Source organism: Trichechus manatus, unplaced genomic scaffold (genome assembly GCF_000243295.1).
Source record: "Trichechus manatus latirostris isolate Lorelei unplaced genomic scaffold, TriManLat1.0 scaffold00163, whole genome shotgun sequence".
In the NCBI taxonomy this organism is placed as follows: Eukaryota; Metazoa; Chordata; class Mammalia; order Sirenia; family Trichechidae; genus Trichechus; species Trichechus manatus.
Genome location: NW_004444099.1, coordinates 3,573,182 through 3,588,101, shown reverse-complemented (window position 1 = coordinate 3,588,101; position 14,920 = coordinate 3,573,182). Strand labels below are relative to the sequence as shown.

The 14,920-nt window shown below is 38.5% G+C and overlaps 2 protein-coding genes across 3 annotated transcripts in view; one reads left to right on the top strand and one right to left on the bottom strand.

The window, feature by feature from the left end:
- The window catches only part of CTNNA3 (catenin alpha 3), a 1,802,815-nt gene that overhangs the window by 1,059,208 nt on the left and 728,687 nt on the right, over positions 1 to 14,920 (bottom strand). The window lies entirely within an intron of this gene.
- Positions 8,654 to 14,920, top strand: part of LRRTM3 (leucine rich repeat transmembrane neuronal 3) — a 201,937-nt gene continuing 195,670 nt past the window's right edge. Inside the window, exons 1-2 of one of the 2 annotated variants that reach the window (XM_004386411.2) lie at positions 8,654 to 9,219; positions 9,548 to 11,079. In XM_004386411.2, the coding sequence (XP_004386468.1) occupies positions 9,216 to 9,219; positions 9,548 to 11,079 (1,536 nt within the window). In that variant the 5' untranslated portion in view covers positions 8,654 to 9,215. Of the gene's footprint in view, positions 9,220 to 9,422; positions 11,080 to 14,920 lie in introns of those variants that run through there. The other variant, XM_023740787.1, reaches the window with a different exon arrangement.

Genomic DNA, 14,920 nt, shown 5'->3' with positions numbered 1-14,920 from the left:
GTTTGTTGAATAAATAAATGACTTTTCAACCCAGCACCAGATAAATAGGTTCTGAGTTCCATTTTTACTAAGGATTTTTGGAGCCCTGGCGGGATAGTGACTAAGAGCTTGGCTGCTAACCAAAAGGTCGGCAGTTCGAATCCACAAGCCTCTCCTTGGAAACCCTATGGGGCAGTTCTACTCTGTCCTATAGGGTCGCTATGAGTCGGAATCAACTGACAGCAACGGGTTTGGTTTTGGGTTTTGGTGGCATTTGCTTCCAGTCAATTCTTTGCTTGAATCACAATTTTGCCACATGGGGGCTCTGTCGTTAGTCGCAAGGCATTTCCTAAGAATTTCCCCACACTCTTAAGGGAACTTGGCTAGCAGGGGATGGCCACAGCCACGGAACATTAACCATACAGAAAAGGATTCCCAAGCTCACCTTGAAAGAGTCCCCAAGTAGGCTGATAAATTTCAGTGTAATACCAGGACCCAGAGGCTCCTATTCTCTGCTACCGCAGTGCAAACCTATGCAGCGTTTCTCTTCTCTCTCAAGTTTAATATCTCTTAGGTCTACAGCCTAAAGAGCCAGATTTACTGATTCAGAAACAAAAATAGAACTAACCTATGGAACATCTGTTTCTGTATCCAATTCAAGAATTCTATTATCTTTCCCCACCTGGTGGTTGGGGAACTTAATTCCTAATACTGATATATTTGTCAAGAAGGCAAATTAAAAAATATACTAGTGTCCCCAGTTGAAATTATTATACATAATGCTTTAAAAGCACAATAAAAAACTACCTTCAAAAATCCTGATTACATCAGAAGCAAATATAGCCAAATGTTTACTATGATGTGATTTAAATAATATGATCTTTATATTCATGGCACAGCCTTACACGAAAAGGGAACCATCAAATATTAAGGTACAAATTTGGTTAGGAGGCTTTTACAGTTCTTTTAAAATGCCTTTGTTTCACTCTAAGAAATTCTACGAATAATTTGGGAATATATATTTTATAGTGTGACTCTGGTGCCACATGTTCCTTCATGGAATTTGTTCTAAATGAAAGCTAGAAAACTGATTTCTCTCAATATAAAAGGCTGCAAATGAATTTTGATTGCTGTTTCTGGGTAGGAGTTTTTTGAGCCTCTGTTAGAAGAACATCTCAATATCAATACAAAAATCAGTAGGTTTATTTGGCAAGGAATATCATCAAATAATTGCTTTTGCTGACTACGGACAAAAAGGATGCGGGATAGAGAGTGAAGAACAGAAATGCTGGTAAATATGAATGTTAAACATAGACTCACACTACCTTATTATTAATTTGTGTTCCCAAACTAGCCATTTGATTTATTACTGAATTCCCTGATAGTATAAATACCACAGAGTAGAAATATATATTTTTTTCCAAGATCCAAGTTCCATATTACTCAAAAGTTCAAGTCTTAGGTTTGCTACCAAGAGTGAATAGCTGTCCCAAGTATCCCTTTGGGGCTGAACGTCCTGCCTAAATTAATGAATGGACACTTGCTCAGCATACATACTACTAAAACTTACTCCTTGCAAGTTAAATGACACAAGGGGGAAGCAATCAGGCAAATGCAGAATATGGGAAGAGCTACCATCCAAATGGCTTCGTATCTCCAATAAATTGATGACATTAAAAAATAAAATGAGACTTCAGAGATATGAAAACCAAATGTAATGTGTGGATGTTGTTTAGACTTTGATTTAAAAAGAAAACAACTTTAAGAACTTACTGTTGATTTGTTAGGTGTGATAATGCTAGATGATGAAACGTCCTTAACAACTAGAAATGTACACTGAAATAAATTATTTATACACACACAGTGTTTTTACACAAATAACATGCGTGCACATGCGTTCTACGTTTGTTTGCCAACCAAGTCCCTCCCTCCAGGTATTTTCGTTAAGTGTGCTACAAAAAAATTGGCATAGCACGCTTATGAAAATACCTGTGGGGAGGAGTTGGCAAACTGCATGTTATTTGCATAAAATAATGACATGGTATCTGGGATTTGCTTTTAAAATACTCCAGAAAGAAAAAAAAATGTGCACATATGGGGGTGGAAGGGCAGGTAGAAATAGATGAAACCAGATCAGCAAAGTATTGAGGGTTGAAGCTAATGTTTAGTATACTATTCTGTCTACATTTATCTATGTTTTAAAATTTCCATTAAAAAAAGAATAATACAAGTGTTTCCTTGAAGTCACTTAGTATTTCCAGTCTTTAGAAGTTCTCCACTAAGAGTTACACTTTAAGAGTTTGTTAGATTTCTCTATCCCCAAATTTAGCTTAGGGCCACTTCTGCAGGAAGGGACAGTGAGGAATGCAGTGAAACCTGAGAATAAGGATTGATGCTGCTACATAAATGTTAACTTCAGGTGGGGGGAAAGGGATGTATTGGCTAAACTTGCAAGGCCTCATTCATTCGAATTTGCCTCTTTCCAGAAAGACACTGAGAGATGATTTTAATGGTCAGACCTGGAACCTACTTCACCCATTTATCTAAGTCAGGGATGTTCACTCACAACCATATGTGACCAGACAGGATTTTTAATAGAGCCCCTGAAGCAAGCAGATGGAAACCAAGAATATTTCAGAAAAGTGTTAAAGCTCTGATGGAAGATCAAAATATAATTACAAAGGTAGAAATGCACATGAGTGTTCTAATTAAACAGAAATGAAGGAAATCATTTTCATAACTGTAGGGAAATCTACACTGGCATTCTGGCAATCCTATTATACAATAGGGGACTTGAGTCACAAACATTAAGCTCTTTACAATATCTAGCTCAAATGCATTTACTGGCAAAAGCACTTTACAAGTTAGAATACAGAGTATAAATGATATATGCTGTTTAATACATGGTCGTGATATTACTATTGTATGTAAAAGGAATACCAAGGATTTTTTTTTTTTTTTTTTAGTAATATTGGTGATTATCTGACTCTGCCCTTGGCCATGTGGGTGACCCCAAACTTAAGTTTGTTCTATTTGTTCTACTATATGCACATCACTAGAGAGCCTAGACAGAATCACAGAAAAATTAATTTTCTCATATGTACTCTGATTCCAGAAATATTTTATAGCACTTTATAGTTTACAGTGTACTTTCACATAAATTATGAAATTGATTCTAAATGAAATCTTTAGACAGTCATAGGGCAAGTCTGTTTAGTCCCGTTTTATAGATGAGCAAACTGAGATCTTGAGAAGTTTGGCCAGAGCCAGTTTCAAATTCCAAATGTCAACTGACATATGTAATAAATAGTATACGCCATTCTGTTGATTATTCTAGAAATATATTTTTGGGTTCACTAAGTTTATTTTCCAGAACACTTAGTCTAAATGTTCCCACATCTGGTCTTTTGGTAATTTTCAACTGTATCAAATTTTTGGCTATATGCAAAGATGCTGCTTCTGTCTAGGCCATCTGAATAGGATCTCATGTTGGGGGTTAATTTTGCTCATCATTTTATAACTGTTTGTTCAAAGATTTTATAATATCTTTAAAACATTTAAGATACATCATGGTGCCTTGTGCCTGACATTAAAAAAATGGTTTCAAAAATTAAGTTCTTATAAAAGTGAAGAACACTTGTGAGAGCCAAATTTGGACTTAATTAAAATGTGTTGAACTCTTGGTCTTTCTCCCAAAATTTTGCTCCTGGAGGTAGTTGATAGCTTCACCGTCCCTACTGTTACTCAGCCCATAAAAATAGAAATCGTCCTTAACAGCTCTCTTGTTCTCATACCTATACTTCTAATCATTAGAAAATTCCTGTTGTCTTTACCTAAAAATATATCCAGAATCTAACCAATTCTCACCATTCCCCTGCTAACACTATGGTCCAAGCCATCTTCACCTTGTTCCTGGATTAGCCTAATAGTCTCCTTACTGGCCTCGCTGCTCGTACACTTTCATATTTGGAGTCTATTCTCACCACAGAAGCCAGGGTGATCCCTCAATAGGTAACTCAGTCATGTCTTTATTCTGCACACACACACACACACACACACAAACTGACTACCCATTTTATCCAGAAGAAAAGCCTACAAAGGCATACAAAGCCAGTACCTAGTGTCTCTCTGACTTCATCTCCAACTACTCTTCCTCTTGCTCCCTTCACTCCAGACTCCTCAGTCTGTTTGCTGTTCACTGAGCACATGATCTGCTTCTACCTTAGAGACGTAGCACTGGCTATTCCCCGTATATCTTTAAGGCTAACAACTTCACATACTTCAAGGATTTGTTCATGTCACTTTCTTAATGGTCCTAAACATCCTACTTAAAATTGCAATCCATCCCACCCCTGGTACTTCCAACCTTCTTTATTCTTCTTGTTTTTCTTGCTTCCATAGTACATAAAACCTATGTATGTATGTTTAATGTTTATTTATTTAGTTTGTCTTCCGCTTTAGAATGCAAATTATATAAGGACAAGAATTTTTGTTTTCTTCACTGATATATTCCAAAAAAAACAAAAACAAAAACAAAACCCATTGCTGTCGAGTCGATTCCAACTCATAGCAACCCTATAGGACAGAGTAGAACTGCCCCATAGGGTTTCCAAGGAGCAGCTGGTGGATTTAAATGGTTGATCTTTTGGTTAGCAGCCAACTCTTAACCACTGCGCCACCAGGGCTCCAAGTGTCTAGAATACTGTCTAGTACGTAACAGGTGCTCAAACTACGTATTTGATAAATGAAGGAAATCTCTGAGGCCATCCCCATATTAAGATATCAGTACACCCTCTTTAAGCCTTGATTTTCTAAGTTTATATCTGGCAATTCAGTTTCATATGGGACTGAAGTTTCACATTATATACTGAGATTGGATTTTTTACCCAATTTAAACTAAGTATGTTCAGCTATGTGAAGTACTACAAGCGCAATTAAAAAACAAAACAAAACTCTTCAGATACATGACACTATGTTTTATAATTGTATAAATCATTAAGGTCTTATATTCATTGGGGAAATTTAACTTGTCAGGTAGTTTATGGTTTTCTTTTTGTATGTGGTGTTAAGTGCAAAAAAAAGGTGCTAAATACATAATGGAGTATAATTTTGCTTCTGTTGAAAGGGAGCTCAAATAATCAGCTTGCTGTAGTCAACAAACAAAAGAAGAATAAACTTAAAAAAAGTTTAACAACAAATTATTAAAACCATTTAGGATGTAAGTTTTTTTGTTTTAGGAACCGCTCTGTATCTTTGGAGTAATTTTTGCAATCTCACGTATTCAGTCTGGTTTAGGATTTCAATACCTTATCTTTGGATTTCTCTACTAGTCTCATGGATAGTTCTCCCTCTTGAACCAGGAAAGCTGGTGGCATTGCCAGCTTAAGTGGTAGTGTCAAGGTAGAGGAATGTCTGGAGGCAGACCCAGTCTAAGAGCGGCTACTAACTGCCCTTGAAGAGGACACCAACTGTCAATATTAGGAAGAAATATTAACTTATGAGATTCAAAGTGTGAGTGTGAAGTTAGAACTATAAGGCAAGACAAGATCAGAGCCAATGTACCGGAAACAGGTCAGAAAACTAAGGACAAGATGCGTAACATGGCAGAGAATTTTATTCACCATAAATAAATCCAAGAAGACTTCTCTTAAGAAAAGCAGAATGAGAAAATTACATTCTTGATGGGTTCCTCTGTGCTTCTGTTGCCAGGGAGTGAGGGAAGGACAAAGAACACAGAGCTGATGGATCCTCCAGCCATCCTAGAGCAGCCCACTGCAGCTGCCAGGCAAAACAGATGTCTTGATGACTACTCCCCATGGGGAAGTACAACAGAGATATGAGAAAAACCAAAAAACCAAACCCACTGCCATTAAGTTGATTCCAACCCATAGCAGCCCTATAGGACAGAGTAGAACTGCCCCACAGGGTTTCAAAGGCTGTAACTCTTTACAGAAGGAGATGGCCACATCTTTCTCCCACAGAGTGGCTGGTGGGTTCGAATCACCAACCTTTGGGTAAGCAGCCAAGCGCTTTAACCACTGTGCCACCAGGACTCCTGATATGAGAGAACTGGAGGGATAATTCAGATCCCCTTTAGTATTTTTTGAGAGATACAAGTTGTCAAGCCCCAACTGGGAAGTTAGATGGTAAAGTCTCAAATTGTTAGCCTTAGGGAATGTTCCATGGGGAATTTTCAAAAGTATATTTACTGTTCTCACAAAACTTACAGTCTAACCATAAACACAAGAAACGTCTGCAGGAAAAGTTAAGATCACCTGCCGACCATTTAAGTTTTGCCACTTTTCAGTTTCTTGGAAAACTGGAAAGAAATAAAACTTTCTCCAAAACTGTATCTAAACTCACTGGCAGAGGAAGTCTGTGGGGATCAATCTCACACACAAAAAAACTAATATTACATAACCAGTTTATACAACATCAACTTGTACTTGTGATTCCCATAAAATATATTTATTCAATAAATATTTATTGAGCATCTATTAAGTGCCAGGTGCTCTTCTAGACATTAAGGAAACTGAAACAAATAAAACAATGGATCTATCCTCGTAGAATTTACATGCCAATAGAAGATAATGTTTGCATTCATCATTCTCTTCCTACTAGAAGAAAACTTACTGGTATTTTTAATTAGTCCCTTACAGTGAGTTTCTTAAAGCTAATAATCCATCAGAGTCTGGTGATAAGCACCCCTCCTCTATCCCACTGAATCAGAATCCAGGGGAAGGAGCTAGGAAATCTATATTTTTAACAAGCTCTCAGGTACTTTAGATGCATTCATTCATATTATGGATCATTTAGGAGAATCACTGCCTTAGCGCATAATGCCTGAGCAATTAGTGACTTTCACTGGCCTGTATCTGTGGGATCCCTTTTGATTATGATGACTCACCTTTATCAAGCTTCTCATCCTTGAAAAATATAAAAGCTCTCTAGAGATGTCCACAGCCAGGTCACCTAACAGACTAACAAGGCAAACTTTTTAAAGAAGTATACTACTCAGTTTTAAACAAAATGGTAATCTCCATCATTATAGGGGGTAGATGTTAAACTTGCTTTGCTTTGAAGAAGAAAAGAATGAAGCATGAATTACTAATCATGGTGCACAGAACAGTACATAGAAGCAAAAGATTCACTCGACAGGTAAAGCTGAGAAAATGGAGATTTAGAAAGGTTTCTCATCAAAGAGGTAAAACTTACTGAATCTCAGAAACCACTGTGTACAATATGAAAAGGTTTTCATTGAGGTAGTTCTTTGTGAGTTAATGACAGTAGAGTTAATGACAGTATAGTCCGTATTCAATACTAACCAACATGCAATACTAGCTTGGGAAAAAAAATGCAATAAGGTTAATATTTAAAAAAAAAAAAAAAACAGCTAACACAGGCTTATTATGTGACACACACCACTGTAAGGACTTTACAGATATTAAGATGATTGAATCCTCAAAGCGTGTTTCTGAAGTAAATTTTAATTATCATGCCCATTTTGCAGATGAGAAAACTCAGGCACAGAGAAGATAAGTAAGCAGTAGCCAGGATTTGAACCTAGGTTCCCGTGTGTGTTTTTAACCACTAGGCTAACCTATCTCTCCTTAGTTTTATACTTCTTTAAGTACCTCAGACCAAAGAAGCTTATGCAAACCTATTCTAGGAAGAAGGAATTTGTTGATTAGTGCTTCCCTGTCCCAATCCCTTAATCAGCTTAATTTCCACTTGATTCATTTTAAATATGAAAGTTAACCATGTTGTTGACCAGTATCATCTAGTGGTTAGTGGTTTGGGCATAAGAGATTGTGGTTCTGAATCTCAGCCTCACCACTTGCATGTTATATGACCTTTATTGAGTTACCTCTCCAAGTCTCAGTTTCCTCACCTTTAAAATGGAGGTTATAATGGAACACGCATCACACTATTGTTTAAAGACAAAACAAGATAGCCCATTTAAAGCATATACAAAGCACTCAAAAAATAGTGTAATAAATAGCAGCATCAGTAAACTAGAATCAAATGATCACTTGCTCTTTCTACTAATGCTAAGAATGGCTTATTTCTCTTCTAATTAAAAAAAAAAAAAAAAAAGCAACCAAAACAACAACAAACCAAGACATAAACCATAAAACCAATCATACTTTTTGTGGGAAAACCAGAAAGGCTATTAGATCCATTAATTCAGATCTTCTCTCTTCCAAAATATATGTGTCCTAGCATCCTAAGACACCTTGCATAATATAATGACTGTGACTCCAAGAGGTCAAATGGGCACCAGTTAACGCTGCTCTGTGAAAAGCTCGATAATTCATTTTGTAAATTTCAGTTCAAAGCCTACACTGAGGTTAAGAAAAATTGACATACAGTCTGTGAACTTAATGTCAAGCTCCAGAAAAACTCTGAGCAGCACATGTTTAGCGATTAAGTGTGCGCGGACAATAAAGACATTGCCAAATTGTAAAACAGGACTTGGAAATTACAGAAAATGTTGCTAGTTATTGATTACGGCGACCATTCAGTTCCTACTGAGCCACCCAAAAGAATCATTCATTTTCCAGCAGAGAGCCTGCTCATTTGCAAGATAAAAGAGAGACATTTCTGCACATGCCCATAATGTTCTTCGCCACTGGGGGCAGCTTTACATAAGACTGCATTCACTGAAACCAAAGCAATAGTCCTAGCAGCTTTCAGAATGCCAGTCTGCAGAAGTGAGCTGAGTGTTTGCGCGGTACAGGGCTCTCCTGCCTTCTGGGCTCCAACGCAGCTCTGTGGCTGAACTGGGAGCTCCCCACAAGAACTGCTGGGCTATGGGATACAGATGTGGCAGCTCAGGTAGCCCTACGTTACCTGGAGGAATACATCATGCTTTCCGATAAGAAGACGTTGTAGAAGCCAGTTTTTTTTTTTTTATTCTCCCCCACCCCCCCCCCCCAAAAAAAAAAAAAAACTAAAGATGCAAAAACGTAACATCCATGAAGATCCTATTACCTAGGAAGATTTTGATGTTTTGCTGTGAATGCCGTGTTGGGATTTATTTGTTCTTGGAGTGTTCTGCGTGGCTGGCAAAGAATAATGTTCCAAAATTGGTCCATCTCCCAAGGGGTCCAGTTTTTCTTCCTGGGTGTCATCGAGCCCTGACTCACTACAGTGCAGCTGACAGGGGCTGTCATGCAAGTGGTCCCCTAAGCCAAAGCAAAAGACCTAAGGACGACCTTTGAACACTACAAAGGATGGGTATGTTTTCTCATTTTTCTTATTTCATTCTTTTAAAAAAAAAAATCTCTTGTCTATGTATTAATTTTGCCTTAATTATTTTAGAGATTACCTTGCTCTCCTCTAAGGCTATAAATTCAATTGTTTAGTGGACACATTTCCTTGCTTAACTATTAAAAAAAAAAAACCCTACAATTATCTTTAAATCACATCAAGATCATATTAGATGTTAAATGTTCTCCAGATTTAATTTTTTTTAATGAAAACAGATGCCTATTTTTGCTTGATTAAAAACGAATGGAATTCTTTTTTTGGGGGGATAACTTTTCTAAGTTGTTTTTATTTCCAGGTTTCAATGTAATTAGGCTACTGAGCGGATCAGCTGTAGCACTGGTTATAGCCCCCACTGTCTTACTGACAATGCTTTCTTCTGCTGAACGAGGATGCCCTAAGGGCTGCAGGTGTGAAGGCAAAATGGTATATTGTGAATCTCAGAAATTACAGGAGATACCCTCAAGCATATCTGCGGGTTGCTTAGGTCTGTCCCTTCGCTATAACAGCCTTCAGAAACTGAAGTATAATCAATTCAAAGGGCTCAACCAGCTCACCTGGCTGTACCTTGACCATAACCATATCAGCAATATCGACGAGAATGCTTTCAATGGAATACGCAGACTCAAAGAGTTGATTCTGAGTTCCAACAGAATCTCCTATTTTCTTAACAATACCTTCAGACCTGTGACAAATTTAAGGAACTTGGACCTGTCCTACAATCAGCTGCATTCTCTGGGATCCGAACAGTTTCGGGGCTTGCGGAAACTGCTGAGTTTACATTTGCGGTCTAACTCCCTGAGAACCATCCCCGTGCGAATATTCCAAGACTGCCGCAACCTGGAACTTTTGGACCTGGGTTATAACCGGATCCGAAGTTTAGCCAGGAATGTCTTTGCTGGCATGATCAGACTCAAAGAACTTCACCTGGAGCACAATCAGTTTTCCAAGCTCAACCTGGCCCTTTTTCCAAGGTTGGTGAGCCTACAGAACCTTTACTTACAGTGGAATAAAATCAGTGTCATAGGACAAACCATGTCATGGACCTGGAGCTCCTTACAAAGGCTTGATTTATCGGGCAATGAGATCGAAGCTTTCAGTGGACCTAGTGTTTTCCAGTGTGTCCCCAATCTGCAGCGCCTCAACCTGGATTCCAACAAGCTGACATTTATTGGTCAAGAGATTCTGGATTCTTGGATATCCCTCAATGACATCAGTCTTGCCGGGAATATATGGGAATGCAGCAGAAACATTTGTTCCCTGGTAAACTGGCTGAAAAGTTTTAAAGGTCTGAGGGAGAATACAATTATCTGTGCCAGTCCCAAAGAGCTGCAAGGAGTAAATGTAATTGATGCAGTGAAGAACTATAGCATCTGTGGCAAAAGTACCACGGAGAGGTTTGATCTGGCCAGGGCACTCCCAAAGCCCACGTTTAAGCCCAAGCTCCCCAGACCGAAGCACGAGAGCAAGCTCCCCTTGCCCCCCAGGGTGGCAGCCACGGAGCCCGGGCCAGAGACCGATGCTGACACGGAGCACATCTCCTTCCATAAAATCATCGCGGGCAGCGTGGCCCTTTTCCTCTCTGTGCTCGTCATCCTGCTCGTTATCTACGTGTCATGGAAGCGGTACCCTGCGAGCATGAAGCAGCTGCAGCAACGTTCCCTCATGCGAAGGCACAGGAAAAAGAAAAGACAGTCCCTAAAGCAAATGACTCCCAGCACCCAGGAATTTTATGTAGATTACAAACCCACCAACACGGAGACCAGCGAGATGCTGCTGAATGGGACGGGACCCTGCACCTATAACAAATCAGGCTCCAGGGAGTGTGAGGTATGAACCGTTGTGATAAAAGCGCTCTTAAAAGCTGGGAAATAAGTGATGCTTTATTGAACTCTGGTGACTATAAAGGGAACGTGGTGCCCCCTCTCCCTTCCCTCTTCCCCTCACTTTGCTGGCAAGGTCCTCCTCTGTCAGTTTTAGCACATTCATAATACTGGTCATTTTCCTCTCATACATAATCAACCCATTGAAATTTAAATACCACAATCAATGTGAAGCTTGAACTCTGGTTTATAATAGAATGCCTATTGTATAAGACCCTTTATTGATTCCATTAATGTCACACTTGTTTTAAGATAAAACTTCTTTCATAAGTAATGCCCCACATCTGCAGTTATTCTCCTGGTGGGACAAAATCTACAGTTCCAGAAGGTTTGCAGTTCATTGGGAAATCAAGGAAAAAGTGAATGATCCCAGGTACTCAGGAGCTTGAACCATTTTTAGGTGACTTGAGCACAGGAACCTTTACAGACAGAGCCTTAAAACAATGCCTGGCTTAACAAGACAAATGCAGGAAACTATCAAAACGTGGTGCTGGATTAAAGCAGCACCCTGAGCAGTTTCCAGAGGTGTTTGAATTACCATAAGATGAGCCCAGGAGGAAGGGGTTGAAGGGTTAAAATGCTGCAAGTTGACAACTGTGAGGACATGGTAAAAATGCAAAGTTTTAGACTAGAAGTCTCACATCTCTGAAACCAGTCGCTGTAAAATCAGACTAAAGGTTTCACTGTCAATTTCTTCTAGCCTGTACATTTCCAAAAATAAAAAAATACAATAAAATCGCCTGGAGGCAAATTTGAGGAGGCAGATTTCTCTACTGCCCCTCACATTAGAGAGTTTTCAGAAATGAGGGTTGCAAATGAGAAGGTGGCTTGTACATGCCTGTGGTTGGGAGCTCACCAGAATTTCTCTTTCCAGCTCTTTCAAAGACCCTGGTGTGTCAGCAGAATCATTAGCTCTGTCCTGTTCTGTTTGGGATTTGTCAGCCTGTCCTGTTGTGTCCCATTAGGTGCCCTGCACACACCAGTCCCTAATGACTGCCACTTCATTCAGACACTTAAAAAGAACACACTCCAAGACATGCTTTCTACCAGCAGCCTCAGTGAAAAGGGCCACTTTGATAACATCTTAAATAAATGTATAAAATAAATCCTAGAGGGAGAAAAGAGCAACCCTGTGGCAATTGTCTTTTGCTTTTCTATTGCCGACATCACAGTGTCCCCACGTTCATCTGTATTGTGAACTCATTCATCAGTACGATTCTGTACAGGCCCTGTTGGCAGTCTGCAGGCTGCATGCATGTTTTTATGTCATTGGCGAAAGTTTATTGACTGCAGCACAAATATCAGAGCCTCCGTATTTCAGTAAGTTTGACCACAGTCCATTAAGATTTTAGAAGAGTATCTTTAGCCTGCATTGTCTCTCATTCTCCAAAATGAACAATTCTCTTCCAGGAACTGAAATCAGGAATGCAACATTTAGGCTGTTTCAGTGAATTTGGCTTGACACCTTTAACCATGTCCCTGTTCTTTCAAAACAGAATCACTGCAGCAAAAAGGAAAAAGTGAATGGCTATTTTTACCAGCATTTCTTATATAGTTTGGAGACTTTAAATGCGCTGAGAGGAAAAAATCTAGGCAAGTCACTGTGAAATGTAATTGCAAGGAAGCCAGATGATAAAAATCATAGTTATAAGCAATAAAGAAAAAGAGGCATGTAAAGTGAATTTCTCAAGGGTACTTTGATTTTTATTAAATCTTAAAATAGATGCCAGTTCAGAAGAGTATCATTGCTACAGTATCTTTGCCCATGAATACTGGTGAATATACATTTATTAATGGCAAATAGTCACATATCCCCAATTGATTAATAATGCAGATACTTCCTTACAGTACTATGAACTGGGTAACTGAGCCTTCTAAGATGTTTTTCACTGAAGTTGTGATTTCACGTTTTTCATAATATGTCAGTAAATACATATTCCATCTAAAAAAGAAATTATCTTTGGCTAGTCTCATGTTTACTGTACTAAATACGACTACTAATTAAATGCCGTGTTAAAGTGCAAAAGCCCATTTTTATTCTTTGACGACCTTCTACCTCATTTGTGATGGATATCAAATACATTTAGGCAAGACATATTTCTACTTATATTTTTGAATTCTTGCAAATTATCAATGCTGTGGTGCTACTAGTAAATATAAAATGTGCTTGATGTATTAAAAAGCGTTCCTAAAGTTCAAAGCCAGTTGGTGTGTGAGATGCGATAGAAGATTAAATGAATGACCAGCATTTTGAGGGCTGGCCATTTTTTAATGCCTAGCTTTAACTACTTATAAATTTAATAATAAGAAAAACCAAAATAAAAATCTCTTAAATAGAAAATGGTTTTAATTCAGGACATGATATTGCCAGGAAAAAATAATAAAAGATATTTTTGCCCCTTCGGGAAGGAAGCTTCTCTAGTTTCCAGTATCTTCTGAACAACAACATATAATTCTTATAGGTTAGACAATAACTAGTTCCCCACCATAAATTTCACCAAGCCACCTGGTGAATGTTCTGCTCCAAAGTTGTTGCCACCTGCCCACCCCCATGGCACTTTCCAGTCAACGTGCATTAAATCAATTCACACGATTCTTTCAAACTCATTGCGTATTAGAGAAATATAATTGAGATTCAATTTCTCAGTGCAAATTTATGAGAAATATTTGACTTCCTTCAAAGGTGACACCAGTTAAATAAACAGCCTGACCTGTTGAATTATACAACAGAGGCACATCGATGCAGAATGGATTCAGTTAGTACTTTGAATGCTTTACAGAACAGAAAGGAAATCGAGTTTACGCTCTTTGAATTACATGGAGGGTTTTTTTCCCCAGTTTTTATTAGTCCCAGTATGCCACCACAGCATAGAGTTAATAGTCCCAGTGCCACAGTCTTCTAAGCAATGCTTATGCAAGATATATTCCTTTTAAATGAGTTTGTATTTTCCAAGGATGTTGACATTACATCTTTTCAAAGAATTTAAACCATTTTTTACTTGATTTGGTGAGTCAACTACCTCAGTCGACAAACAGGCCATAAGCTGTATTTCTGTGGAGCAGCAGTGACCTCCAGTGGTTGACTAGACAAACTACAGCTATTCATACACATTGTAGCTTTTAATCCTGAAGCCTGACGTAAATGTGATTTACATCATATATTTCTTTATCTGTGCATCCAATTTGAATTCCATTTTGGCCCATTTCCCTGGAAAATATACTTAAAATGTAATTTTTCTAAGTTATATTCTGCATATTGACTTTTTAAAAAATGCCAGAACAGAGGCCACAGGACAGGAATTGAGGGCTAGAAATAAGGGTCCAAATATGAAGAGCAAGAAATAATGTAAAACAATAGATAAGAAGTATCTTAAAGTGTTTATGTGCATCAATGCTGGCCAGATATTCTGAGTTTCATTAAATGGGTTAATATTTTCCATTGACAGGATACTGTAATGCAACTTAGGTTGGGGAAAACAAATTTCAATATTAACATTGACGGGTTCAGCATCCGTTACGCACAGGCTGGTAGGAATATCTGAGCAATCAAGTCAAGGAGGCCTCCCCTTCTGGCTTTAGAACTCTCCAGTTTGCTGATCATGCCAGTGACCTGTGCTTCGCCCCAGTGCTTTCTCCCTCCCTCTCCCTCTTCAGCCAGCTGAACACTGGTTCTATTAGGCTCTCTGACAATGATGTTACAGTCTAAGAGGTGATGATTCATGGATAATGAAATTATGCTCTCCTTCTGGGGAAGGATAATGCAGAGTCAGATTCGTGGATTTGGCACA